Raw genomic sequence first — 23,816 nt, 5'->3', positions numbered from 1 at the left:
TTGTATGGCTGACCCGGAGTTGTGACAGAATATTTTGTGCGAGCGAGTGTAAGGCTTGTAAATGGGAAACTTGATAATGTTTATGTCAGAACCGAGAAGAATTTATACGCGAAGTACCGAGCCCACAGGATAGAGCAGATCTATAGTCTCAACTAGGGGTCGGCGTCGCCGACGAAATACCTTGCGGAGCCTGTGTTCTGTTGTTTGTTACTGTCAAAGTCCTGTTTGGTTGTTGTTTGTGTCTGATCTTTTCTTTCATTATGTGCGATTCATGCATTTCATCTGCTGTCGGTTCATTCAAGCCCCAGATTTAAATGTTGTCTCTGTGATGGTTTGCTTACAGTGGAGATTCAAACACGCGGCACTGCTGTTTCATTGACTGACTGTATCTGTATTCGCTCCAAAGTTGCCTTGGTCCAATAAATCACGTGCATATTTTGTCTTGTTTAGTAGTAAATAGTACCACAGTCTAGACCTTGGTAATGTTTGGCTTTGTTAGGAATGGAACGGAGCTATATACTACATAGGGTATACCTTTCAATAGACGCGCATGCACTGACTGAAGCTCCCCTCAGAAAGCCAGAATCTACCCATCGGTTATTAGTACGTGTAGAACTTCCTGTTCGCTTTCCGCGCGTACTAGTAGCTCAAGTGACAATAACGCCTCTAAGACGTTTGCCAGTTCACGAGTAGACACGATGATTATGGCGGGTGTTCGTATCCATCATACCCCTCTCTGCAAAGCGTCTCTTTTGCAGAGTCTATATGGTTGCATAATACCCGGCATGGTTGAGTAACATTAGCAAATCTTGAGCGTCTCCTGCGAGAACATCAGAGGCTGCTTCTGTCATACTGGACAGAGGTGGACTCAAGAAAGATTTCGCTGGAAGAAGTGAAGAGCAAATTAGAATAGGATAATAGCAGGGCAACCAAATGGAGAGGCAGATGATCATGCTTCATGACAGTATCCTCCAGCCTCCAGCTTGGTGGCTCTTCATAGGCGATCTCTTTTTTATGACACGTCTGCATTGATGGGCCATACCATGACTATAGAACATAATCAACCAAATGAAGTGTATTGGTGGCGCTGAGCTGGACGAAATGTCGACATCTGTAATGTCCCCCCATTCGATTCATCCTGGTCACTTTCACGCAATCCAAAGAGCACACGGGATGCCAACATACTGTGCAGGACAAGCTGTGGCCTGTCATGATGCCATCAGTTTTTTACCATTATAAACGAATTGCCACGCACACGTCCATCATCATGTTATATGATGCCTTCCCAAAATCAGCAAACATTGATGAACGGACACAACATGCAACTTACTGGAACCACGGACATGATCACTATATTGATCACAGAAACAACTGGCACGAGTGATTCAACACAGGACATGTTAAATTGAACAAAAGACCACCGACAAATTATGGCAGTCATATACCGCACTGCGCCCTGGTAGACGGCTCTCACTAGACGACTGTCAGAATCTTTGTAGTCTTGATATCTCTTGAACACCATTAAAGACATCAGCACTGGGTGGATGGGATTGAAAAATCAGCGAAGATGGGACGGAAATAAGATATCCTTACACGATTCGTATGCTATAAGAAAGCCGTATTGAACGGCACTGCTGCGACCTGCTTGAAAAGTGCAGTTGCTTGTGGGGGGAGCTTTAAAACCAAGGTTGCCGTCTACAACAATGAAAAAAGAATAAAGGGGACCCACCTGAAGGGTCCACAGGTGCTGCTAATAGATTACTGACAACATCTGTGATACTGACAGCACACGCAATGGAAATCTACGTTGCGATGTCAACAGACGATGGATATGAGCACGCATAACAAGACCAACGTACTACTGCTAGGACCAGTAACACTGCCAAGAGCTTTTTGCTCTGTTTCCAGAATACATATGTACGAATGATCAAAAGACCTTGAAAAATAGAGATGGATTTCAGGCCCAGAAGACATTATAAACACGGACCGCACCTTCAGCAGCGACGATACTGATGATGTGAATTGCTGCAGTGAAATCAGTAAAACGCTGGCTGCTCAAGACATTGATCACCATTTGAAGCCTGGCCAAAGTGCGAGCACTATATTCGATATCCTTTAGTTCATACAATAATCATATAGTAAGCAAAACACACTGACGTCCTCATTCGCTCGTGTAGCAATGGCAGCTAGTCACTCGTCAACGTTACGAACCACGAGATACGGGTAGCTGTTCACCATATGAAGTCATACCAGCTGCTACAAAGGCCATGTAGCGTGAAATTACGAAAAGAATACGAGTGACGTTCCAGCGCCTGTTCCACGTCAATCGAACCTTGCAACATTTTCAATAGATGTTCGAACTCGATAAAGAATCCTCACCTCAGGTTCGAGCGTTAAGAAATAGTCAAAAATCTATGGATCATAAGAGGGAATATTTTCCATGGCTTGTAAGGCCTACCAAAACTCCTAGACCAGCCACTGCGTGTATTCAAGATGAAAATAGTGAGGACCCTGGATGAAGTCCACGTACCATTGCAATACTAGAGTGGTTGCAGTCAATCAACCTCATTTGGAAAGTATATTCGGAAATTCTTACCTTCGCTGTCTGAATTCCGGTATTGACTATGGGAGCGACCATTGCAGGCTCGTAATGGATGGGAGTTCAGAACCGCAGAACTCGCCCTTATACACTTCCATAATCTGAATTTGCCTGATTGCATCCAGTTTGTAACTTTGCATTCGCCGTGTGACCGGCAAGATCAAATTAGACTGCACAGGTGATTCAGTCGAAACCAGTAGCACTGCGGTCCTACCCGTATCGTGAAATTGGAGGCATTAGATTTCCAATGTAGCAAACACGGAGCACCGGCACTACCCCATAAGCAGCTGCTCGCTGGCAAAAGAGTGATTTTGAAATTCGAAGAAATGCTATTCGCCGGAGGCTTCAGCGATTTTTGCTCCACTTTGATGCAAATGGAAGAACGCGCCCATACACTATGCGTAACAACTGTGAGCTGATTTGGGCACAGGCGCGTTTCAACTCATATTTTTATCATCTCGTCGTAGGACGCCACCAGTGATAATCAATGTTGATGCAGTGGTAATCAAGGTTAATGGAACAACGGAAAACAGTCCAATTACTTGCCACGAGGGATATGAGAATCTTGTTTGCTGCAGAGACACCATGTTGTTCAATCTCAGCAGAGCAGTGATATGGTCACATACATCCCATCCATCCAAGAAGAGCATCCGGACGAACCGGTTTTTGAAGTCCGGTACTAGTCTCGGTGTTTTTGAAGACAGCGGGAGATTATCAGAACCCACGTGCTTAGCTTCCAGAATCCCAAATATATATAACGAGATTAAGAAAACTAGGTCGCAATCCTGGTGATCCATTTAGTGGACAAAAAATCTCGAGTCAGATTAGGAAGCAGGAACACACCTCGCCCGTTTATATATATGACTGGTGGTCAATGAGCTATAATCCCCTCTGAATGACTTCCTCGGTGTAAGCGATGTATGGTCTACGTGACAAGATGTCGGTCGAGTACTTGCGGGTGCCTACGTCGAATAAGTTCACGATTACCTTACGGTGGATTCATGGTAGCGTGTAGCACAAACTTAGACCGCATCAGTACAACCCATCAAAGTATGCCACGATCAACACGCTTCTTTGCTCGCATATGTGTATTGGTCGGAAGAGATAGAGGTAGTGCTTGTTAGAGGAGATCGATCAATGCGCTCATGTCCTACTGGCGTCTTGGCACAGGTATTCTCCTGGATAGCACCACAGTCCATCACGGACTTGCTCATCATTTGATCTGTGGCACAGCGATCTGTAATGGCTCAGAGAACTTGAACAAATTAAGAAGACCAGTGATTCCGCAGTGGTTACGGTCTCACAGCGATTCGGTGGGAGGGGCAGACGAATGATGCACACAGATTGGACAATGGGCGAAGTTATATATAGGCGCGTATGATCTACTCATACTGAGTAGAAAATAGCAGATACGTCGGTATCACGTCCAACACGTGTTCAAGCTAAGCCAGGATGTTCTGTTAGTACTACAAGTCTACGACGTGTTTCGGGTAGCTTAGTCATCATTCAATGTCTTTTCCGTTTCTCCTTCGGAGGTCATTTTCTACAAGCATCAGACGCTCCTACAGGACTAAGAATATTCCTGAGGATATAGTCGCGAAGGCCCTCACAACACAACCAACAAGATGCGATCGTTCCGAGGATATTCAAAGCATTGAGGACATCAAGCCCGAAGCTGAACTCCAAAGTATCTCGACTTCGAAAGCTGTTCGCAAACCCAAGACACGGAAAGCTAACATACCACTCCCGATCAACAGGTTTGATCTGCCCCCGCGTTCGAAATGGCGAAACTACTTTCCCACTAGCGGCATGGCATTCAAAAGTCGTATTTCCATCGCTAATCCCGAGACGGCGGCACTAGTTGCAGAGTCATTCGTTCCTAGCGGCTCGAGGGATAAAGTTATTATAGAAGCGTATCCCGGTGAGGGTATCGATATTTAAATTTCAGTCTTTGAGTACTTACAGAGCACACAAAGGTCCTGGTGCATTAACTCGCGCTTTAATGCAGTTGCCGAAAGAACGAATCCGAAAAATCATTGTGCTTGAGGACGTAGAACAGTATCTCAACTTCCTGAATGTGCGAAATGACCTTTACAGAGTTTGGTCATGCTGATAGTCTTTGACAGCCGCTGCAGGAAGCGGACCCTAGAGTACAAGTTTTGCCAATGAACGGCTTTTCGTGGGACACGTATCATCAGCTAGACGTCCAAGGCTTCCTGGACGACGTGGAGAATATTCCATGGAATCAGTCAAATCCATATCTACATTTTATCTCGCACCTTCCTATGGATGTCCTGGGCGAGCAGCTCTTAGCACAATTACTACGATGTGCACCAGAACAGTCATGGCTGTTCAAACACGGTCGCATTCCAATGAGTTATCTAATGCACGACTGGGTATGGGATGTAAGTGGTCTCATTCCACAGACTAGCTATCCCTATCTGACACAAGTGATAGCGTATCTCTGCGTCTACTGAGGATCCGGCTCGATGCAAGCTAAGCGTCATCGCACAAGCCGTTTCTGAGTTTAGTCATGCCGTTGAGCCACGGCTGCTGGTGCCGTATAATGACCATTTCTACCCTGATGCTACAAACCCTGCATATTCCTCAAAGACTGAAAACAGGCGCAGAGGTACGCCATTCGTAGCAGGTACATTCAGACCGTTGGAGCATCAGGTACTTGCCATGTTTCCTGCACATTTAAATCACTGACATCATGCGCAGATCATTCGGTCAGGCATGCTGGACAAATGGGATTACTGCCTACGGAAACTCTTTGTGCTGAAGTCGACTCCTCTCAAGAACGCTGTTGGGTATGCTCACGAGTCCACTTTTAGTCGTGAAATTTTATCGATCTTCCTCTAGTCATCTAGCACCTGGATCTGACGTTCTAAAGTCTTACCTCACGGGTGATGATGTTCCACTCCATCAGAGGACTGACATGAAAAAGATCATCAAGAAAATGAGTGTAGAGGATTGGGCTGCTGTCGTCGGCGCCTTCGACCGGTGGCCCTTTGCACCTGAGGTAGATTTCAGTATCTTGACCTCGGCACTGGCTAATGCATACTTTCACTGCAGGAACTCTTGATCACGGATTCTTTCAGCAGAGACGACCGCATATAACGTTTAGTATGATATTACTCTTCTAATGGATGCATCAGTCGACGAGGGGTCACGATGGCGGGACTGTATCTTATCCCTAAGAACCCGTCATGTGCGCATATACCCTTGCTCGGATAGCGCATTCGTGCATGTCAGACCCTCTCCTTACTGTTTCCGTGTCACAGAAGGAGCCAATTTGGCAATTCGATATATTTGCCTTTCACAGATGTTTATACCGCCTGATCTGTCTGGACAATAGCAGTAGATATATCATCAATGTACTGGGTGACGAACGCGAGCTAAGTATCCAGACTAAGGTGCAGTGACAGATCGATCGTCCACATCTCGACAAAAAACCTAACTTTGCAAATCGTGGTGGATTTGTTGGGACGAACAACCAGTGACTAAACTCAGGTCGAGCACTGATATCACAAGTTGAAACTTTCAAAGCCAAACTATGAACATTCAAGATTTGAATCTGACGGCACTGTACTTACAAGCTACTATACATATCACAAAGCAAGAAGATATATGTAAGCCAAGATTAAAATATTCAGATTGAGGTGCGGGCGACAACCTAGTTCTTCTCTGTCAGAGACCACATATAGTAAATACCTATACTTCGATACGGCGCCCAAGACGCGGTTAAATCTTCCATTTCTTTCGAAGTAAGGAACGCTCCTCTTCAGAGAGCCTTGATGAGAAATTGTCCACAAAAGAAAAATCCAAGTGACATACTTGATCTTCTTTCTTTCTAGTCTTGATTTCAAATCCGCAACGCTCAGACCTTCGGGAAGGGGTTCTGTGTTCATCGCGTCTGCCTCGAGAGTCTTGTCAATCGAGGGAGTAAACGGTTCAGGAAGCGATTTAATTAAAGCGGGAGTCTGTGATTGTGACTCAGACAATGTCGGCAACACCTCATTATTCGGTTCTACATCTCCTGTCAGTTGAGAACTAGGGGTTGTTTTCGGTGCAGGAGTTGTAGACGGTGGTCCCATCGCACTGGCACTTGCCCCTTTTGTTTTGTCATCGTTGGATTCGTCACCGCTCAGTTTATGCGGTGAAAGTGTAAATGGGTGCTTAGACGAGTGGCGCGAGAGAAACCAGCGCAACATTCCTCGCTGGATACCGAGGTCACCTACTGGGAGGATGTTTGGACGACGGAGGGAGAAGATTGCGAACATGTCAACTGCACTGGAATTATGAGATATTCTTGGATAAAAAGTAATATAACACTCACCAGTCCACTTGGTGACAAGAAGCGAGATGTTAATGAAGGACAAATATTGTTATTTAAACTACATACCCGTCCAATCCCTCGCACTTCTATAAGCATTTCAGCAAGGGTTTTATCATCTGCAGCAAGTAATTTTTCTGTTGAAAGCCTTCCATCTGCAAATCGCGCAGCAAGGTCTTTTACTGACAGGAAATTATAGCTTAGACTCGGTTGATGGGATTCACAGCGAAATCGACAATGACACTGACCATACTCGGCTTTGCGTGTACTGAGGCCAGCAGACTTGAGTGTTATGATATCCGTATTGGCAACCTGATAAGGGGTAGGGAAGAAAGATGTTGGAGATTTTGATGCACTTCATAATGAAACCATCAACACCACGCAATGACTGATGCAGGCAGGCGTAGCATGCTTTTGGCATATAATTAGACTCACGAATAATCTGCTGCTTTTTCGGGCAATGAGGGGTCATACAACCGAATAAACCTATGGGTGATCGATCGGGCTGCCAGCCATGAAATTTGTTGAGCGCTACGAAATGCACACTCAATTTAGTGTCTTCACTTATGCAGGAGATATTTCTCACAGAATTGATTCTACAAGCGCCCTACAGATACATTAGCATTCCATATCACTCAGTGAAAAATACCGCGCTCACCGGAACGGATGGACCTGTTCAAGGGTCTCAAAAGGTTTACATTTGAGCTTTGTGAATATATCTTCGAAGCGGTGGTCAGCGCGAATAAGATGCGCTTTAGCCTCCTCAAACGAAAATGTCAAGACTGCGGGAACCAAACTTTTCTCCTCGGACTCGTTCTGCAAGGGAGGTGGCGGAGGCGGAATGAACGCATCCGTCGATGTGAGCAGGTGTCTCAGCACTTTTATCGGAAGACTTTGTTTTCTTAGTACGAGGTGTCTTCTTGGCTGCTGGGGATTCCTCAGCGGCTTTTCGCTTGCTGGATTTGCCCACTGCAGAGGGTGATACCATTGTTGTTGTCTTGTTGCTTCCTCCCACTGGTGTTGATGCAACTGACCGAGTAGCTGATCGTGTTACGGGCATGATAAATCTAAACGTAGAGCGTGCAGAAAATCGAAGTCTAGAGAATGCAAATCTCATGCACTAGTGATAATTGCAAGAGGCTGGTTAGTGACAAAGTTCAAACCAGTTTGCTGAACCTTCTACGCAAATATTAATACGTGACTCAGCGTCGCCGATCGCGTCGCGTCACGGCACCAGACCTACTTCGCGTTTCCTTTTCAGGCACGGTCACTTCAGTTGCCGGCACAGCTGGCAGGCCCCGCAGTCTTCCAGTTCCGATAGCTTTATCGTAGCTGGCCCCTCTTATATCCATACCAACCTCCAAATCATAACTTTTCACTGAACAATGCAGAGTGGGTACACCAAATTCAATAAATGTCCATCCTGATGTTCATATCTATCATCAGAATACATCGTCTCTCTTGAGCCTGGCGCAAACTACGATGCTACCAAGGAAGATATCGAGAAACGGGGTGGGCTTCTCAAGTCATCATACCATCTTCAGACCTTTGACAAACCCTCAACAGGTGGAACTGTCGTCGATGAATCGGCGCGAATTCTTGGGGTTTGGTTGATTGGGCTCTAAGATTTCTCCAGTGGCTGACACACTTCTCTCGTGTAGATGATGACCGTCCAGATGTCTGACGAAAGCGCTTCGTCACTGAAATCATTCAATGACCATATTATCTCAGTCGGTGCGCGCTCTCTGCATTAGTCACAGGACGGGATGGTGCTCACTGTTGCTGTTTGTCTCAGAACCTGACCAAACAGTTTCGACCCAGGCAAGCGCCTAATAGCATCAACATAGACAACATACTGGGAGATGCACGGTGATGATTTGGTGTAGGATATGAATGAGTGGAGACAGACCTGTACAAGTCATTCGAGGATGTGGGACGACTACTATGTAGAACGACTGCAGTCGTTTTGATCTGATAAGTTTCCCTGAGCGATCTAAGCGACCTCTCGAAATTCCAATAATAGCGTCCAACCTGAGCTGAGGCATTACTTAATGCATAAATTGCGGGGATGGTAAAATAAGTTCTGCCGTGGGGAGCGATGAGCGAACGAATGGCAGATAGGTACGCAGTTAACGAATGTGTGATGTATGGAAGGGTATAGCAAGTCCAGACGATTGTCGGTCAAAAACAGAGAATTAGGCGAAGGCAAGTATCGAGCAAAAGGACCAACTTCAAAGACAGCAGATTAAGAAAATCGTGACAGGTCGTGACGAGAAAGATAACGAAAATGACTAAAGAGCAATGGAATCAGCATCCCTGGGTACATCTGCAGAAGGCTTGTGGACTGGGAGGTCGATGGAAGTTGTACCTTCGTTCGACGCAGGGGAGCTGACTTTGAGCTCTGGTAGAACAGGAGGGTCACTTGATATCCCGTGTCGTGCCCCTTCTTCGCCAGTTTCGCTAGAGTACGTAGACGAGGCGCGCGGTACATCAACAGAAGGCTTAGGCGTAGCAGCAATTGTAGCAGGCCTCGACGCAGTGGGCGCAAGGTTTGCCCCTGGGGCAACTACAATAGTTGCAGGAGGCGGGTCAGGGAAATCCCATGAACGAGGAACCATCGCTGCTGGCATGATCCTGAAATACACACAATCAGTAGTTGAGTTTGTCCTAGATACCAAAAACCTACCAGGTAGCGCAGCAGACAACTCCTTTACCCTTATCGGCTGCCTTGATCATATGCCACTCGGTTTGCACGAACTGAGCGATATAGCGAACGAACGGCAATACCTCACGGACTCCGGGGCTGACGATCGACAATGCAGTCAGCAAATTGAGCAAGGCAGTACCAGGAGAGGCGACTGCACCGAGGTGCTCAATTGTGGGAGGCGGCATGCAGACTTCAAAACCCCACCAGTCTAACAACAATCGATTAGAACTTGAACGATACTCCATGAAATGAAAACACGCACACGTCAGAACAGAAAGACGATCTGTAGGCACGACAACACCCTTGTGATCCGGCAGAATTGCCTTGCTTGTTGCAAAACCAAGCGCAAGTAACTGCGGGGTTATTTGCTGGAGGCCATCAATGATAGTTTCTGCGCTGGGAACGGCACCTGCCAGTAATCCCGGCGATGATGCTGGCGCACCGAAACCCATGTCCGAGGCAGTGAGAAGGTCGACGAGGTGCACGTTGACCAACGCGTTAGATACTGCAGTTGCTGTTGCAGTAGCAACCGAACCAAGCTGTACAAAGTGTTGCTCGTGGATTTCTTTGTCGATCGAGTCAAGACACACTGCATGGATTGGCCCAGTATTAGTGGACCTTGTATCTGCTGATGATGCAGACATTGCGTGCAGGTGATCAATGATCTTGCTGGCGGATTTTGGCTCGAGAAGCTGCGCTTTGACGCGCGCTAGGTCAGATTTAGAGAGTGGCTTTGACCTCTTTGTTCTGCCATCCACCATTTCATGATCCCCCACGATGACGGAACGAACCATGACTGCGGTGTCTCTGGCACGCCTATCAGAAGTCTTGGACTGCAGCGCACGAATCGTGAATGCCTTGCTAGCACGTGATTTCTTCTCTTTTTCATGCGCCTTGGATAGCGTGTGAGGCTGTGGGTGAATAGGTTCGGAGTGCCGGGAAGGCTTGCGCTCCGGCTGATTAAGTTTTGACTCGGAGCGCAAGAAGGAAAATGAACGGAATGAGAAACGATGAGGGTCCTTCCCGGTCTTAGCACTAGGATAAGGATTTGCACCCAGCACGCCTGGGGTCGCGTTACCCACGGATTCAGCAGCGGGACCTTGCCCTGGGCTAGGAGGTACTAAAAGCGACTGCGCAGATGACTGTGGCAAGTTCGCAGACGTGGGCTGCACAGGCGTGAACGACCGGCTGACTACTTGAGGAGTACCCGGATGAGAGGGTACTCCATAGGCATCTGTGTGGGAGGATTTCGAAGCAGATGAATGCAAGGAAGAGGATGAGTTGGCTGAATGAATGGAAGCAACGTCTGCGGCAGGAGATGCATCTGGCACCAGAGCCGCGGGGGCAACTTCAAGATCCGCCTTCTCGACCTTGGCTGGCTCTGCAGCAGTCGCGACCGAAACACGAACACCAGCGGACTTGAGGAAGGTCAACATTGCAATGAAGTCGCGCTGCAAGCGAAGGAAGAAGAGGGAGAAAAAAAACTCAACGAAAAATCGAGCCGAGAGTAAGAGTAAGACCCTAGGTCACGTAACTTAAGTAGCTGAACGGAGCATGGCCAAGCTTCTGCGTGAGAATGGGGGGCGAGGCTTGAATAACCTTGCTCGCTCATAATAGGACTCAGTGATTGCACAGGACGGCACTTGGGCAGTGACCGGCCTCCATGTGGCAGGAAACAATGGCCATGACAAGCTTGAGAAGTCCATGCGGGGGAAGTTCTCAGGATGAACGTATTCCCACATCAAGAACACGGATCGACAGACGAGTAGCGCGTAAATAGAAACTCGACCTCTCAAAGGGGGGCCAACATCCAAAACAGAGCATTTGCATTAATATTGCCTGATTGTCTGCCTTTTCCAGTACAGGATGCTGCAAGTATAACCGAACAGCCTTCAGAACAGTATTTTCAGTTGCCTCCATTCCTTCTATGCCATCACTAGAATGAGATTCGGAAGACCATAATCTATGCTGTAGTTTGTGGTGCGTGGCTACCCTGTTTGGAGCCTTGAGACTCCAACTCAACACCTCCTGTGACGTTTCTCAATTGTCATGTCGAATGCGCTGTACAGTAGGTCGGGTCTTTGACAAATTTCTTGTTCATTTCGTCAACTCAGGTGGCCTGAAGAGGTGCGCTTGGCTTTATATTCGGAAACCCGCGTTGTATGCTGTTTAGTTCGTGGTACGAAGGTAGTAACAGGGGAAGTTGTTCGGTACCTAGTGACAATGAGCAATGAACATTCCCCCGACTTCCAGGAGGAGGGTCTTTGTCGAATGGATACGTCTAATCTTTCTGCTTTTCTGCGTTTTGTCGATCGATCACATTCTTGGGTTCTTGTCTAAATCGTTGGTGCCATTCTTGCGTTCATCCTCGTCCGAAAAGTGCCAGCTGATGTCTCGCTGAAGCCTCATCCATGGACTTTCCTTCGGTGGTTGGCTCTTTCAGTGCGACTTGACAGCTAAAGACGGGGGGCTTACATCATTTTTCTCACTGTCAGACTTACACTGTCCTCAGCTTGCGTGCATTATTCTGGCCTCCAGCCCCATTAAACGTTTTCGGGCAGTCTGTCGGGAATTTAGGTTGACACGTACACACCTCAGGGATATATCTTGTGTTTCTGAGACGACCCTCGCGAGGGATGAAGGTGAATTCCTTTTCATAGACAGACTGTCACATAAAAAAGAGGTTTCGGCACAACGACTGTGCTTAGTTAATATGGACCTCCAATGATCTATACACCATAAAAATGATGCCAGCAAGTTTCGAACCAACTCCATGAGAAACAGATTTTAAATCTGTTGGGCAACCACTTGGCGAAGACCAGTTAGAAGAACTTCTGATGAAATCGTCCACGAGTGAATTTCGAAGCGTGTTCTCCGAAAGAAAAAACCTTTCGTTTAGCAGGTTTCAAACCTGCACAGCCAAGAGAAACAGATTTTGATTCTGTTGTTGCAACCACTCGGCTAGGACCAGTTAAGATGAGCCGCTGAGGAAACCATCCACGAGTGAATGTCAAGGTGTGTTCTAATAGAAAAAAAACCCTGCTGTTAGCAGGTTTCGAACCTGTGCAGTGCAAGAGAAACAGATTTCAATTCTGTGGTGGTAACCATTTTGGCCAGGACAAAGTTAAAACAAACCTGCGAGGAACTGTGCATGAGCGAATGTCAAGGTGCGTTCCGAGAGAGAAAAAACTGTCATCGACAAGTTTCGAGCTTGCACAGTCCAAGAGACACAGATTTTTATTCTGTTGTTGTGACCACTTGGCTAAGACCAGTTACAACGAGCCTCTGAAAAAACCGTGTATAAGTCAATGTCAAGGTGTGTTCTGATAAACAAAAACCTTGTCATTGGCCGGACGCTTCCAAAGTTATCCACTGTGAGTGGCTACAATGTCAAGGTGTGTCGGCGGGTTTCGAACCCACACTACCCAAGAGAGCAGATTTCTAATCTGTTCTGGTGCCAGTTGGCGATGGCCGCTTGAAATAGACCTTGAAGGATCCATCCACGAGTGAATGCTCAACTGGTAAAAGGAAAATATTGTTGAAGAAGTTTCGAACCGGCAACAGATTTTCAGAACGTCCTGTCATGTTCACCACTTGGTTAAGACTGGTCAATGACATGGATACTACGAGTCGAAGAACATTATGCATTGACGGTAAAATCGCATAGGATTAGCAGTCAGTTACTGACGCAAAATGAAATAAAAGGGCTAGTTTGCGTTTAACTTAATGAACACGAAACATATGCGAGTCAGGAGCTGGCGCCGGCGCCGTTACGATTTATGATTGGCTGAACTAGGGGGTTATATCTACTTGCTGAAGTAAGCATTCCGACCGTGGGAACCAAATTCACTGTTGTCGCTGTTCGTTCCGCATCGTCGGAGTCAGCATCGAACTCAACTTTTCTCCTCTGACCGTCATGTCGCTCGGCATTTTAAGGGCTCCAGGTGAATACATGTGTTATGCTATTACTCAATATAATTCATAAGCCTCTCGTGCAGTTACCAGTGCCTATAAGGTAGCACTCAGACCCGCTCTCAGGATTTATGGTATGTTCCATCAATTAATTCATCTTGAACCCTTTCTAAGTTAGTCTTTCTAATATAGCTGCTCGCTCTGTGCACACATCGAAGTCTGCGCAAGCCCCCGAAACTATACCCACTTCGGTCTCCTCTGCTTCTGAGCCGATCACCACATTAGCAATGCATGGCTCAAATCAACTCAGCCTTGAGCAACCCCAGAACAAGGCTGGTGAGTATGCCTCATGTACTTCCCACTGGGTAGGCCTAATTGGATTGTAGAATACGTCCTATCAACATTAGACAAGGTTGTCAACTGGGCACGTCAGGGTTCGATATGGCCCATGACTTTCGGTCTTGCATGTTGCGCTGTCGAAATGATGCACATGGCTGCTGCTCGCTATGACCAGGATCGTCTCGGTGTCGTTTTCCGTGCCTCTCCGCGTCAATCTGACGTTATGATTGTCGCTGGTACCCTCACAAACAAAATGGCTCCTGCTCTCCGTAAAGTCTATGACCAAATGCCCGAGCCAAGATGGGTTGTATCCATGGGATCTTGCGCAAATGGCGGTGGCTACTACCACTACTCATACGCTGTTGTCCGTGGTTGCGATCGTAGGCATTCTTTCATTCTGGTCCAACGGCAGCCCAGTTAATATTTGTCTCGTAGGCATTGTGCCCGTGGATATCTACGTCCCTGGGTGCCCACCAACTGCTGAAGCATTGCTTTATGGTATGTTGCAACTTCAGCGCAAAATGAGAAGAAACAGGAAGAGTGTGCTTTGGTGAGTTGTACGCTTATTTGTCATGGATCATGCTAATGGCTGCATTCCAGGTACCGCAAATGAGATGATCTGTACGAGCCTGGTTTGGCGACAGCGTACATAAACTAGCACTTTCGTTGACACGTTTCGTATATCACTCATGGCTGGCGTGCATCATTTCCTTTCCTTATCCACAATCTTGTGAAGGAGACCCCGTAGTATGCGGGGGTACCTTCAGCACACTTCATTTCATGCAAGGATGTCAGAGTATCGAGTCGTGATGAACGTAAAATAAAGCACTGCGCTTTGTTTATCCGACGCACACCTTCTGAAATGCTGTCTCTTCGTCACCCACGAAGAATTTGACCATGTCCTTCAGCTTCTGCTGGACGCAGGTTATGTTAATCATATTCTGCAGGGGCGACATCCACCACGGTGATATTTGCATGGGGTGCACAACTGCGATCAAGCCTTTGCGCATACACAAGTGCGCAACTTCGCACGTGGATGCTCTACTCACTCCCACCTCACCTCATTGGCTGTCTGATGCACCCTGGTTGGGAGGCGGCGCCACTGTGACGGTGTCATGGCCAACACGAAGTGCACCTTACCCCTTAATGAATGTGAAATGGCCGACTTCTCTCGCCTGCATAATTAAAAAAGCGCGCCGCACTACTGGCAGCATGCTACGATTGCAAATTGTGGGCTATGAGTATATGAGTGTTTAAACGTTTACTTATCTCACCCGGCCCGTCAGATAACAGATCTTCCATCCCGTTATCAAGCGCTCATCAGCAAGTTCCCTATCGACCAATACATCATCGATCGAAATTGTTAGACTCAGATCAGTGATCAACGAGTGCTAGTGGTGGATGGTATCCGGCCGCAGCGTAAATTATGTGGGTGTAGTCTCAAACCGGTTCTTTAATTTGTCAGCTTACCTCCATCTGCAGCATGCACCTTTTACACACTACAACCAGGAAATTAGAGGAATTTATTAATCCTCCAGACTATGCGATACTCTCGCATCGATGGCGCGAGGAAGAAGTCTTATTTGCAGATATCCATCAGGAGCATGCGAAAGGCATGAAAGGCTATGCCAAAGTAGAGGGATGCTGTGAACAGGCACGACGTGATGGGTATCAGTACGTCTGGATTGATACCTGCTGCATCGACAAAAGCAGCAGCGCAGCGCTTGCGGAAGCAATCAACTCTATGTTTACGTGGTATGAAGACGCCCAGGTATGCTACGTCTACCTGGATGACGTTGCCGACAATGGAGACCCGGACATCGAATCCGCGTTTGCAAAAAGCGAATGGTTCACCAGGGGATGGACTCTACAAGAGCTCATTGCGCCTACGAGCTTGTTCTTCTATGACAGCCGCTGGAGGGAGATTGGAAGCAAGAACAGCTTAGCAGGGCTTCTTTCGTCCATTACGAGAGTGCATGCCGACGTATTGACTCGCATAAATGCCAGGTCAGACAAGTTGATGACCACTAGAGTATCCTTCAGCGTCGCAACGAAGATGGCATGGGCTGCTGGGAGAAAGACAACCAGACCAGAAGATAGAGCCTACTCCCTCATGGGAATATTTAAGGTCCACATGCCTGTTATCTACGGAGAAGGGGAGAAAAAGGCTTTCTTCAGACTGCAACTGGAGATTATGCGTACTTCGCATGACCAGAGCATTTTTGCATGGAGCAATCCTGCCGCAGGTGGTCACAAAAGAGGGACTTGGCCCTTCGCCCTATACCCTGATTACTTTGCCAAGTCAGGCGATATTGAAGACGTGCCCTCCGACCAATGGATACGTTACAGTAAAAAATTCATGGGCACAGATGTCCCCAGGCTTGACTTCGCCGCCACCAACGACGGCTTGGATATAAGTCTTCCCTTACGACCTCTTGCGCATGAATCGAACGAGTTCATCGCTCTCTTGAGCTGTCGACGTCGCGTGAGTGACGGAGAGCACCATATCGTCGGTATTCGTTTACGGCGCTCTGTGGTCAATGCCGAACGTTACGAAAGGATAGATGATCATACCCTCGAGGACATCGTCGACACTCGTGAGGAATTTAAAGTCAAACGAATACACATTTCGTACCCGTTACTATCGGATTCATCCGAGGCTTTTTTCTTCAGTACCTCAACGTCGCTCTTCATTCAAAATGTCGGGGTAGAAGAGCACGGCTTCTCCGTGATCAATATGGAGACGGCCCCCTCATGTGACCTGCAGATGCACGATAGTAATTTTGTCCTGCTGATGAGAAGACCATCACTATCACCGAAACCCCTACAAGATATCAAAGGTTCACATCATCTACTCCGAACTATGGATTCCTCGTGGTTAGCATCGTTCACCTACCACAACTCAATGACGAAAGAACAGTTCGTCGTCACTGTAGGGGTATCTTGGATACAAGACGGGGGCCCGTGGCTCCGAATCACCTCAGAGAAGCCTCCTCCCAATCAACTCAGTCGGCTCAAGATCGACTGGACTTCTTATCTGCTTAAAGCAGGCAGGAAAGTGACAGCGTCCGTGAAAAACGGTGGTCATGCTTCTGCTGGAAAGAAGCGATCGATAATGTTCGACCGGTATTCAGTCAACATCACGGTCTATGGTGACCAATGACTCGAAAGCTGGGGGGAGGTTTAGATGATTGGCAAGGTATGGTTACTCGTGCGAATCTCAGCACTAGTGACGGACGAGCAGCGGGTTGTGAAGCAGTGAATCTAAGATCACCATTGAGGGTGGTTTTTAGTATGTAGGTCCTTAAACCTCATGTACTCGCATAGAAGACTCTTAAGGGTTCCTACGTACTTATAGTTGGTATGATGCTAGTAGCTGTATGTCATTCGACCAGCCCAAACGTCACAATAGCAGTGGTATTGGGCAGTTCGAAATTAGCTGCTCGCAAGGCGAAGTGCAATAAATCATTGCTTTGGTGTCAAATTGCAAGATCTGTCGGTCGACACCACTGTACCAGTCGGTGATTTGGATATTCACCAGTATAAAGTAAAATACTGTGCAAAATTACAGCTTTAGTATGGCGTCCTTCGGACGAGAAAACAGGCTATACGGCGCAGGGGAAAGATATTTCTATCGCGCGTGGTGAAATGTGATAATCGAGAGAATAGCGTTTCAGGAGTTAAACTGCGATGCACATCAGTTAGCTTTCTGAGAGGCGCGCAGTGAGTAAGACACGAACAGCGGTAAGATACGATTCGGCTACCGTGCGCGCGCGCGCATTAAGGCTGAGTTTCATCTCGCTTATTTCCCTGTCTACTTCCTCCATAAATCTAGTTACCGGGGGATGAGGGAACGATGTAGAAGCATTCGGATGCCACGCACTGTATGATGAAATCGACGACCTTGTGTTTCAACATGGTCTCTGAATGGACGTTCGTAATAAGGAACGATATGTCGTATCCCTGTGCGAGAATTAGAGTACGACAGCCGCTCATATTCGAGCAGTTCACTCACGAGGACGGGCTTCCTGCGCAGCACAACAAAGCTCTCCGCTCTCTGCATCAAGAAACGCGTGAACTTGTGACATAAGATACGCTCGATTTCATCGGCCTGCTTAATCTTAATACTCATCCGTATCGAGTTCACGGATGGCTCGATCAGGACGCGTTCATTCTCATTGCGTGATATGGTCAGTGGGTTCAGGAGAACCTCCTTGGAGCCCCTGCAACCGATCGCCATGAGTACACGCAATGATGACACAGAACATACGGTTATACCTAACTTCTACTTCTGGCTTGTTGTGTCGTTCAACGACCTAGGCCATTGTGAGCTTGTGAATGTGTCAGATAGCATTTTATCATGATTACTTGTGACGAGAAGTTCTCAAGCGTCAGAGCCGCTGTTAAGGTTGATTTGACAGCTGAGAGATACGGCCTGAGCGTGTTCGACTACGGTCCAAGGGCCTTGTCAGTAGCATCGACCATATGTTCTGATAATCGACCTACCATCGAGTCTTGAAGCTTGAGGAGGAATCTAGAGACTGCGGAGTCTGAATTAATGTACAAGTACATAATAACCAATTCGGAAAGAGCGCGTCTCTTTCAGGAAACGCGTCCTCGTCAAAAATTTTGAGCTTTGTCTCGTCTTAAGAACAATCACTACCACTAATGACTGCCGTCGCTGTTTGGCAAGTTTGTTTATGTTTTAACCCTTACTATATCTCATTTTTTTTTGTAGGAGCATCGTGTTGACGCCAGGCCAGAAGGAGACAATCGTCCCTCAGGCAGACCTGCAAATCAAGAACGCCGCTCTCGGAGAAGAATTATCTGATGAGTCTGGCAGAACGACCGTCAAGTTAACTTACATAAACCCTGCAAAAATTGATGACGAAGAGGAGGATGAAGTCGACCAAGAGTCTCCAGAAGATGAGATAACCACTGTTCTCTGTTCGCTAACTGCTGGCAAGGTCAGTGGCATGACACGTTTTTCGTTATCTTCGTCCGTAGTTAACGTGCCATTATTGGATAGATTGAGCAGTCAGCATGCGACCTCATCCTGGAGAGCGATGAGGAATATATTTTTGAGCTCATCGGGAAAAAGTAAGCAGTATCCAAGCTATGATTGGCCAATATAACTCATGCATGTTCCCCATCCAGCACCGTCTACCTCTATGGAAACTACATTGGTAAGCCTCAAGTTCTCTTGCACCTATCAGACTTCAATAATACGTGGTATAGACCAGAATGCCAACCAACCACCTTACGATTCTGACATGGACTCTAACATGAGTGACGAGGAGGCCTATAACCTGGATGATGTCAGCTCGGACGTCGAGGTGCATCCTGATGAGCTTCAAGGTCTCGAGGGTGATGTTGAGTGAGTAGACCACCATCAGTTGTTCTACGTCATGTATCTAACCGCGCTAGGCGCTTCGAGGAATTGTCGGACCTTGCTGAGGACGAACCAAAGGCAGAAGAGTCCAAGTCATCGAAACGTCCTCATGATGACACCATGGACACCGATGAGCAACCTGCCGAGAAGGTCTCCAAAAAAAAGAAGGCGAAGAAGCAGAAGGGTGAAGACGGCAAGGCAATCCCTGTTGCCGTTGAGGAAAAGGTAGTCGAGCCCAAGGGCGAGAAGGAAGAAGAGAAGAAAGCCGAGAAGAAAGAGAAGAAAAAGCAAAAGACTACTGAGAAGAAAGGTGGTTCTTACAAAGAGCTCGCTGGTGGGGTCAAGATTCGAGATGTGAAAACTGGTGATGGCAAGACCGCCAAGAATGGCGCCAAAGTTTCCATGCGTTACATTGGAAAATTGCAGAACGGAACGGTCTTTGATCAGAATGTGAAGGGCAAACCCGTAAGCAGGCATTAGGTTTCTTGCTTATCGAGCATGTGTTCACTGTGCTACAGTTCACTTTCAAGCTCGGAGCAGCTGATGTAATCAAAGGTTAGCTGCTTTGGTTCGTGGCCTTGTCTTCATCATTAACGTCATGTTAGGTTGGGACGTCGGAGTCGCCGGTATGCAAATTGGTGGGGAACGTGAGATTATTGTACCACCAGCAATGGGGTATGGCGCGCGGAAGATGTCTGACATCCCTGCCAACTCCACTCTGATCTTTGGTGAGTAGTTCCTCTATGCAATGAAGGTCCGGTGGCTCATTAAATTATAGAGGTGAAATGTCTGGAGATTAAGTAAAACGGTGTCGCACATTCTAGTATACGGTAGTATACTTGTGGTTGGTGTGGTATATCTGTTAACCGCGGTTATGACTTGCACCGCTTTGTGATCCGCGGATCCGGACACGAACTCATGATTTTGCAGTCCAATGGTGTTTGTCTGTCCAAGACCAACGCCAATTGGGAAAAATGACTTGGAACTCCACCCGTCACCCTAAGCCCATGGCACCCACAAATGGGTTTGTAGGATGGAGATAAAGAGCGCAAATGTCTATCCGCATTCTTCTAGCAGTTTGTCATCCGTCTGGTTCCGTCCCACTGTATCGGGCACAACCCAACAAGACCGGGCAACTGGAGTAACCCCGAGTCGTGGGATGCCGGCATGATATAACGATACGAAATATATGATGGACATCGTCTACCGAGATGCACTCGATAACCTCTAAGGTGGCGCAGCTATGTTAATCTGCACAAAAAAAAGTGAACCCCGCAAGATCTCGACTCGTCAGGATGATGATCTACAATGCTGCATAGCGCATGTTCAAAGACACAAATGGCCTGGAAAATTGCCGGATAGGTTGAACCCCAACGCTTAGGTTACAACTGACTCAATTTTGAAGCCCGATATGCTTCCTGGCCACCCTGGCTGAGAGGAGTGGAATGACGCTGCGGCTAGTGATTGAGACCTACGTACACATTAAGGGTGTTGACGTGATTGGGAACGTTCATGCCGCATGCGGTTAATAGGTTGCGTTGGAAAAGGGAAGAAACAAGCATAAAACTAGCCTGCAGTTCCCCAAAGCGCTGTCTCCTGGAGTGGTACATATGATCCGTGTCGCTACGAGGTGTTGAGTGCGCAGAGATCCGGGACGTAAGCATGTCGATCATGATGCTGTTCCTCGGACTCCTCACAGTACTGTGCATAGTTGGTGTACAGCACTGCAAATTCGTGTCTGCTTGGCAGGTGATGGTACTGAACCCTCGAGTCTACACGAGTGAAAATTTCTTGGACGATCAAGCTGCATCGACGCAGGTGGCAGGAAGCTTTTCGAATCATATGTGGTGACAGAATGACAATTCCGGAGGGTGATATAACGCAGAGACTGTTGTTTATAGAACGGTCTCCGTGAGTTGAAGCTGTATAGAAGGCATGTGGGTATTAGACCACTTACCAGAAACCGCTCATGCCGAGGTTTTCAGCGGGCGGAAGTCGCGAGGCTTTGGGCGGCGAGCTGCAACCTTTTTAAACATTGTATAGAAAGAGGGTTGGCGATAGCAGTTATTGTCGTCGCCGATCAGCGCCCGAATTTTTCTCTTCCATTACCGTCGTAGAGTCATACAATTGGACATAAATTCCAGGTAATCCTGCCGTTCAAGTGGTGATCGCCTAGCTGTGGCAGCGGTAACGAAAGGTAGCTATTACTGTACCGTGGCCCTCGGTGACCATGAAAGTCCTGCACACAACGCCGATATAGTGTTTAAAGAACGCCCAGAGTATTAATGCTTCCGTATGGTTAGACTTCGATCCTGCCTGGGGATTACAACATGAGAAGCAAAAATAATATTCTGAGATGAGAAATGGTGTGTTTGTTGTACAAGAATCACCTCTGACAGCGGGTAGCTGATCAATGTCCGCCAGTAGTACAAGAACTAGTTGGCTGTGAACTCCGCCGGAGCAAACCTTGTCACGGATCATCGATGGAGCACATGACTGTTGCCAGGATCCCTTTTTCACTTGTTGGCTCGATGAGTAGTAGCCAGGGTACGGAGTTCTCGCCACATATTTTGAGATAGATCAGAATGTGATCGGGGTCGATGTGGTATGTACAGTGTCAGGATACTACCGGCGGTGGTTCGAATGGCAGCACCTAAGGAGAACCCCAAAATTCATATGCACCTGGCAGCCAAGTTATTGGAGTGACACAATCGATAGCGGAAAGGACCTATGGGAAAGATCTCAGATAAGAAAGACAAAAAAGTTGTCGACTGTCGGACTGGGCCATGTCAATATCTGTTTTGTTGGCTAAATTCGAAAAAGTCCTTAAACTAGCCCAAAGAAACTCACACAAATTCACAGAAGGAGAAAGGAGACTGCCTGATCTTGCAACAGCATGTTGGACACGTTCCTATACAGGCTGAGAATTCCGAGAAGATGGTTATCATGCGTGCCAGATGGGCGACCTCGCACATCACTGGGCAACAGTGACGATTCGGGATGATGATCGCGGATAAAGCTATAACTTGATCAAAAATTGTGAGCACTCAAGTCTCAGATGTCACAAGCCTCGAGGTCCTTTTGACTCTCACCGTTTGCGATTTATTTGTTCATCAAATCGATTCATAATAACCTGATGGAATCCACTTCCCCGTGCTTCGACAAGCAGAAGTGACATTCCCCTGCGCAAGCCAAGCCACAATCCGCGGTCTATAAATCAGACACAAGTTCGAGACAGTGAGCTGTGCCCTCTTGCCCAACCTTACTGTTTCATCTTCCATGTGTCTCTAGAATCCGTACTTTGGATCCTTCCTTGTGGATCCGAAACGAGTCCCTTCTTCACTGTTACGAAGTGGAACGATTAGTGGGACCTCCCTCCCGCTGCGTCCGCGCCCTTAGCCATGGCCAAGGCTAGAACTCGGGATACCCACCCTGCGTGTATTACTTGCACTTCGTGCGATGTATATATGTGCTCGTCCATGGTCAGGGGCGCTTCTTTCCCATCTGTACTGCAGGCATTTGCCCCGCATACAAAGGATACTGCCCCAGTACATACCATGGGAATGGAAGATGCCCAGGACCATGGTACAGTGGATAGCAGCATCGTCACAGTGATCGTACCGGCCACGCGAACCATCCTGATGGGCTATGGACGTTCGCAGTACATCGTGCATGTATCAGTGGGGTTCCTCGTTGTGGTGACGACGAGTTTGCCTACAACCAGTAAGACGAATTACCGATTAGCGAGCGGAACTTCAGCGTAATTAGAAGGTGCGTAACTCTGAGCATGCTTTCGAACGAGCTAATAGCACAGCAGGTTCAGGTTCATCGATTGTTCCGATAGTACGATTGGTTCCAGTTGGTGCCATGGCAGTCAAATGAAGCCATGAAATTAATGACGGACTTGGTTAAGAAAGTTCCCATTTTACTTCAATGTGGCCGCTGCCGTCAGCAGCCGCCGGGAAATTGATGCATCACAACAGAATAGAGTATTCTGTACACACTACCAGCCCAATATCTTTGTTCTGTCCAAGTCATTCGCGCCTAGAACATGATCATACCTATCTGAAATCTCGGATGGCGACTCAATGACACATAAAGGGAAGGAGAGGACAAGATTGCCTGGGAACAGTGACCGGAGCAATGGTGAGAAGGTTCCGTACGTCGGTTCTACTACTAGTAGCAGGTATCCTTTAATCTGAAAGACAATCACTCCAGCTTTGACTGATGCCACATCGTCTACAAGGCGTGCGGACCAAGGGCAGCTCCGGTCGGTTACATTTGACCGTGTAGTAGTCATTGGGCGAAATTCAAGGCTTTTAATGTTTTTCCCCCAGAGTTTACACCAACCATACATTTCATGCGTCGCTCTCCTGGTGCAAATGTTTGGCGGATCTGACTGGTATCTGTCACGATGGACCAACTTTCATGCACATGGCTTCAAGGTATGCATGCCAAGCGCGCATAACATACTGGAAGAAATTTTCGACATATGGGTTTCAGTTCATTCAACTAACGCAAAACTCAC

The 23,816-nt window shown here is 47.4% G+C and overlaps 10 protein-coding genes across 10 annotated transcripts; 6 read left to right on the top strand and 4 right to left on the bottom strand.

Moving 5' to 3' along the window:
* Positions 1 to 1,060: 1,060 nt before the first annotated feature.
* On the bottom strand, positions 1,061 to 2,638 carry BJ212DRAFT_1484563 (uncharacterized protein; the record flags this gene model as incomplete). The annotated part of the gene is made up of 15 exons (XM_041340817.1): positions 1,061 to 1,205; positions 1,256 to 1,281; positions 1,331 to 1,371; positions 1,426 to 1,536; positions 1,594 to 1,695; positions 1,730 to 1,802; positions 1,860 to 1,936; positions 1,993 to 2,025; positions 2,072 to 2,099; positions 2,158 to 2,186; positions 2,236 to 2,332; positions 2,380 to 2,412; positions 2,459 to 2,478; positions 2,531 to 2,540; positions 2,597 to 2,638. The coding sequence occupies 15 exons, from the start codon at positions 2,636 to 2,638 to the stop codon at positions 1,061 to 1,063; spliced, it is 867 nt and encodes a 288-aa protein (XP_041189274.1).
* A 1,470-nt stretch (positions 2,639 to 4,108) lies between these two features.
* Positions 4,109 to 5,722, top strand: BJ212DRAFT_1484562 (S-adenosyl-L-methionine-dependent methyltransferase; the record flags this gene model as incomplete). Its single annotated transcript, XM_041340816.1, has 7 exons — positions 4,109 to 4,520; positions 4,576 to 4,676; positions 4,726 to 5,004; positions 5,057 to 5,275; positions 5,324 to 5,412; positions 5,465 to 5,624; positions 5,678 to 5,722. 7 exons carry the CDS (start codon positions 4,109 to 4,111, stop codon positions 5,720 to 5,722), a joined length of 1,305 nt encoding a protein of 434 aa, XP_041189273.1.
* Positions 5,723 to 6,278: 556 nt separating this feature from the next.
* BJ212DRAFT_1279740 (DNA glycosylase) lies at positions 6,279 to 7,998 on the bottom strand (the record flags this gene model as incomplete). Its single annotated transcript, XM_041331519.1, has 7 exons — positions 6,279 to 6,384; positions 6,440 to 6,890; positions 7,001 to 7,293; positions 7,374 to 7,469; positions 7,525 to 7,545; positions 7,597 to 7,809; positions 7,832 to 7,998. The coding sequence occupies 7 exons, from the start codon at positions 7,996 to 7,998 to the stop codon at positions 6,279 to 6,281; spliced, it is 1,347 nt and encodes a 448-aa protein (XP_041189272.1).
* Positions 7,999 to 9,229: 1,231 nt separating this feature from the next.
* On the bottom strand, positions 9,230 to 11,081 carry BJ212DRAFT_1484559 (uncharacterized protein; the record flags this gene model as incomplete). The annotated part of the gene is made up of 3 exons (XM_041340815.1): positions 9,230 to 9,572; positions 9,625 to 9,853; positions 9,908 to 11,081. 3 exons carry the CDS (start codon positions 11,079 to 11,081, stop codon positions 9,230 to 9,232), a joined length of 1,746 nt encoding a protein of 581 aa, XP_041189271.1.
* A 2,405-nt stretch (positions 11,082 to 13,486) lies between these two features.
* BJ212DRAFT_608829 (ndufs7, NADH:ubiquinone oxidoreductase 20 kd subunit) lies at positions 13,487 to 14,622 on the top strand. Its single transcript, XM_041343648.1, has 6 exons — positions 13,487 to 13,589; positions 13,644 to 13,691; positions 13,750 to 13,893; positions 13,944 to 14,276; positions 14,332 to 14,446; positions 14,497 to 14,622. Exons 1-6 carry the CDS (start codon positions 13,562 to 13,564, stop codon positions 14,507 to 14,509), a joined length of 681 nt encoding a protein of 226 aa, XP_041189270.1. The 5' UTR covers positions 13,487 to 13,561; the 3' UTR covers positions 14,510 to 14,622.
* Positions 14,361 to 15,316, top strand: BJ212DRAFT_1380080 (uncharacterized protein). The gene is made up of 2 exons (XM_041336624.1): positions 14,361 to 15,126; positions 15,183 to 15,316. Exons 1-2 carry the CDS (start codon positions 14,794 to 14,796, stop codon positions 15,261 to 15,263), a joined length of 414 nt encoding a protein of 137 aa, XP_041189269.1. The 5' UTR covers positions 14,361 to 14,793; the 3' UTR covers positions 15,264 to 15,316.
* Positions 15,089 to 17,159, top strand: BJ212DRAFT_608780 (heterokaryon incompatibility protein-domain-containing protein). The gene is made up of 3 exons (XM_041343646.1): positions 15,089 to 15,126; positions 15,183 to 15,324; positions 15,379 to 17,159. Exon 3 carries the CDS (start codon positions 15,380 to 15,382, stop codon positions 17,057 to 17,059), a length of 1,680 nt encoding a protein of 559 aa, XP_041189268.1. The 5' UTR covers positions 15,089 to 15,126; positions 15,183 to 15,324; position 15,379; the 3' UTR covers positions 17,060 to 17,159.
* A 155-nt stretch (positions 17,160 to 17,314) lies between these two features.
* BJ212DRAFT_609054 (uncharacterized protein) lies at positions 17,315 to 18,610 on the bottom strand. The gene is made up of 7 exons (XM_041343649.1): positions 18,403 to 18,610; positions 18,265 to 18,345; positions 18,175 to 18,212; positions 17,912 to 18,119; positions 17,780 to 17,859; positions 17,637 to 17,727; positions 17,315 to 17,581 (listed from the first exon to the last, which is right to left on the bottom strand). Exons 1-7 carry the CDS (start codon positions 18,466 to 18,468, stop codon positions 17,570 to 17,572), a joined length of 576 nt encoding a protein of 191 aa, XP_041189267.1. The 5' UTR covers positions 18,469 to 18,610; the 3' UTR covers positions 17,315 to 17,569.
* BJ212DRAFT_608783 (uncharacterized protein) lies at positions 18,351 to 20,419 on the top strand. The gene is made up of 9 exons (XM_041343647.1): positions 18,351 to 18,584; positions 18,635 to 18,863; positions 18,926 to 18,996; positions 19,054 to 19,082; positions 19,135 to 19,273; positions 19,324 to 19,753; positions 19,807 to 19,843; positions 19,894 to 20,016; positions 20,067 to 20,419. The coding sequence occupies exons 1-9, from the start codon at positions 18,565 to 18,567 to the stop codon at positions 20,090 to 20,092; spliced, it is 1,104 nt and encodes a 367-aa protein (XP_041189266.1). The 5' UTR covers positions 18,351 to 18,564; the 3' UTR covers positions 20,093 to 20,419.
* Positions 20,420 to 22,689: 2,270 nt separating this feature from the next.
* Positions 22,690 to 23,052, top strand: BJ212DRAFT_1302644 (uncharacterized protein; the record flags this gene model as incomplete). Its single annotated transcript, XM_041333293.1, has 1 exon — positions 22,690 to 23,052. The coding sequence occupies one exon, from the start codon at positions 22,690 to 22,692 to the stop codon at positions 23,050 to 23,052; it is 363 nt and encodes a 120-aa protein (XP_041189265.1).
* Positions 23,053 to 23,816: the final 764 nt, after the last annotated feature.

This window comes from Suillus subaureus, assembly GCF_016647635.1.
Source record: "Suillus subaureus strain MN1 chromosome Unknown BJ212scaffold_34, whole genome shotgun sequence".
Taxonomy (NCBI): Eukaryota; Fungi; Basidiomycota; class Agaricomycetes; order Boletales; family Suillaceae; genus Suillus; species Suillus subaureus.
Note: the sequence above shows the minus strand (reverse complement) of the source record. Positions and strands in the feature narration are given on the sequence as shown.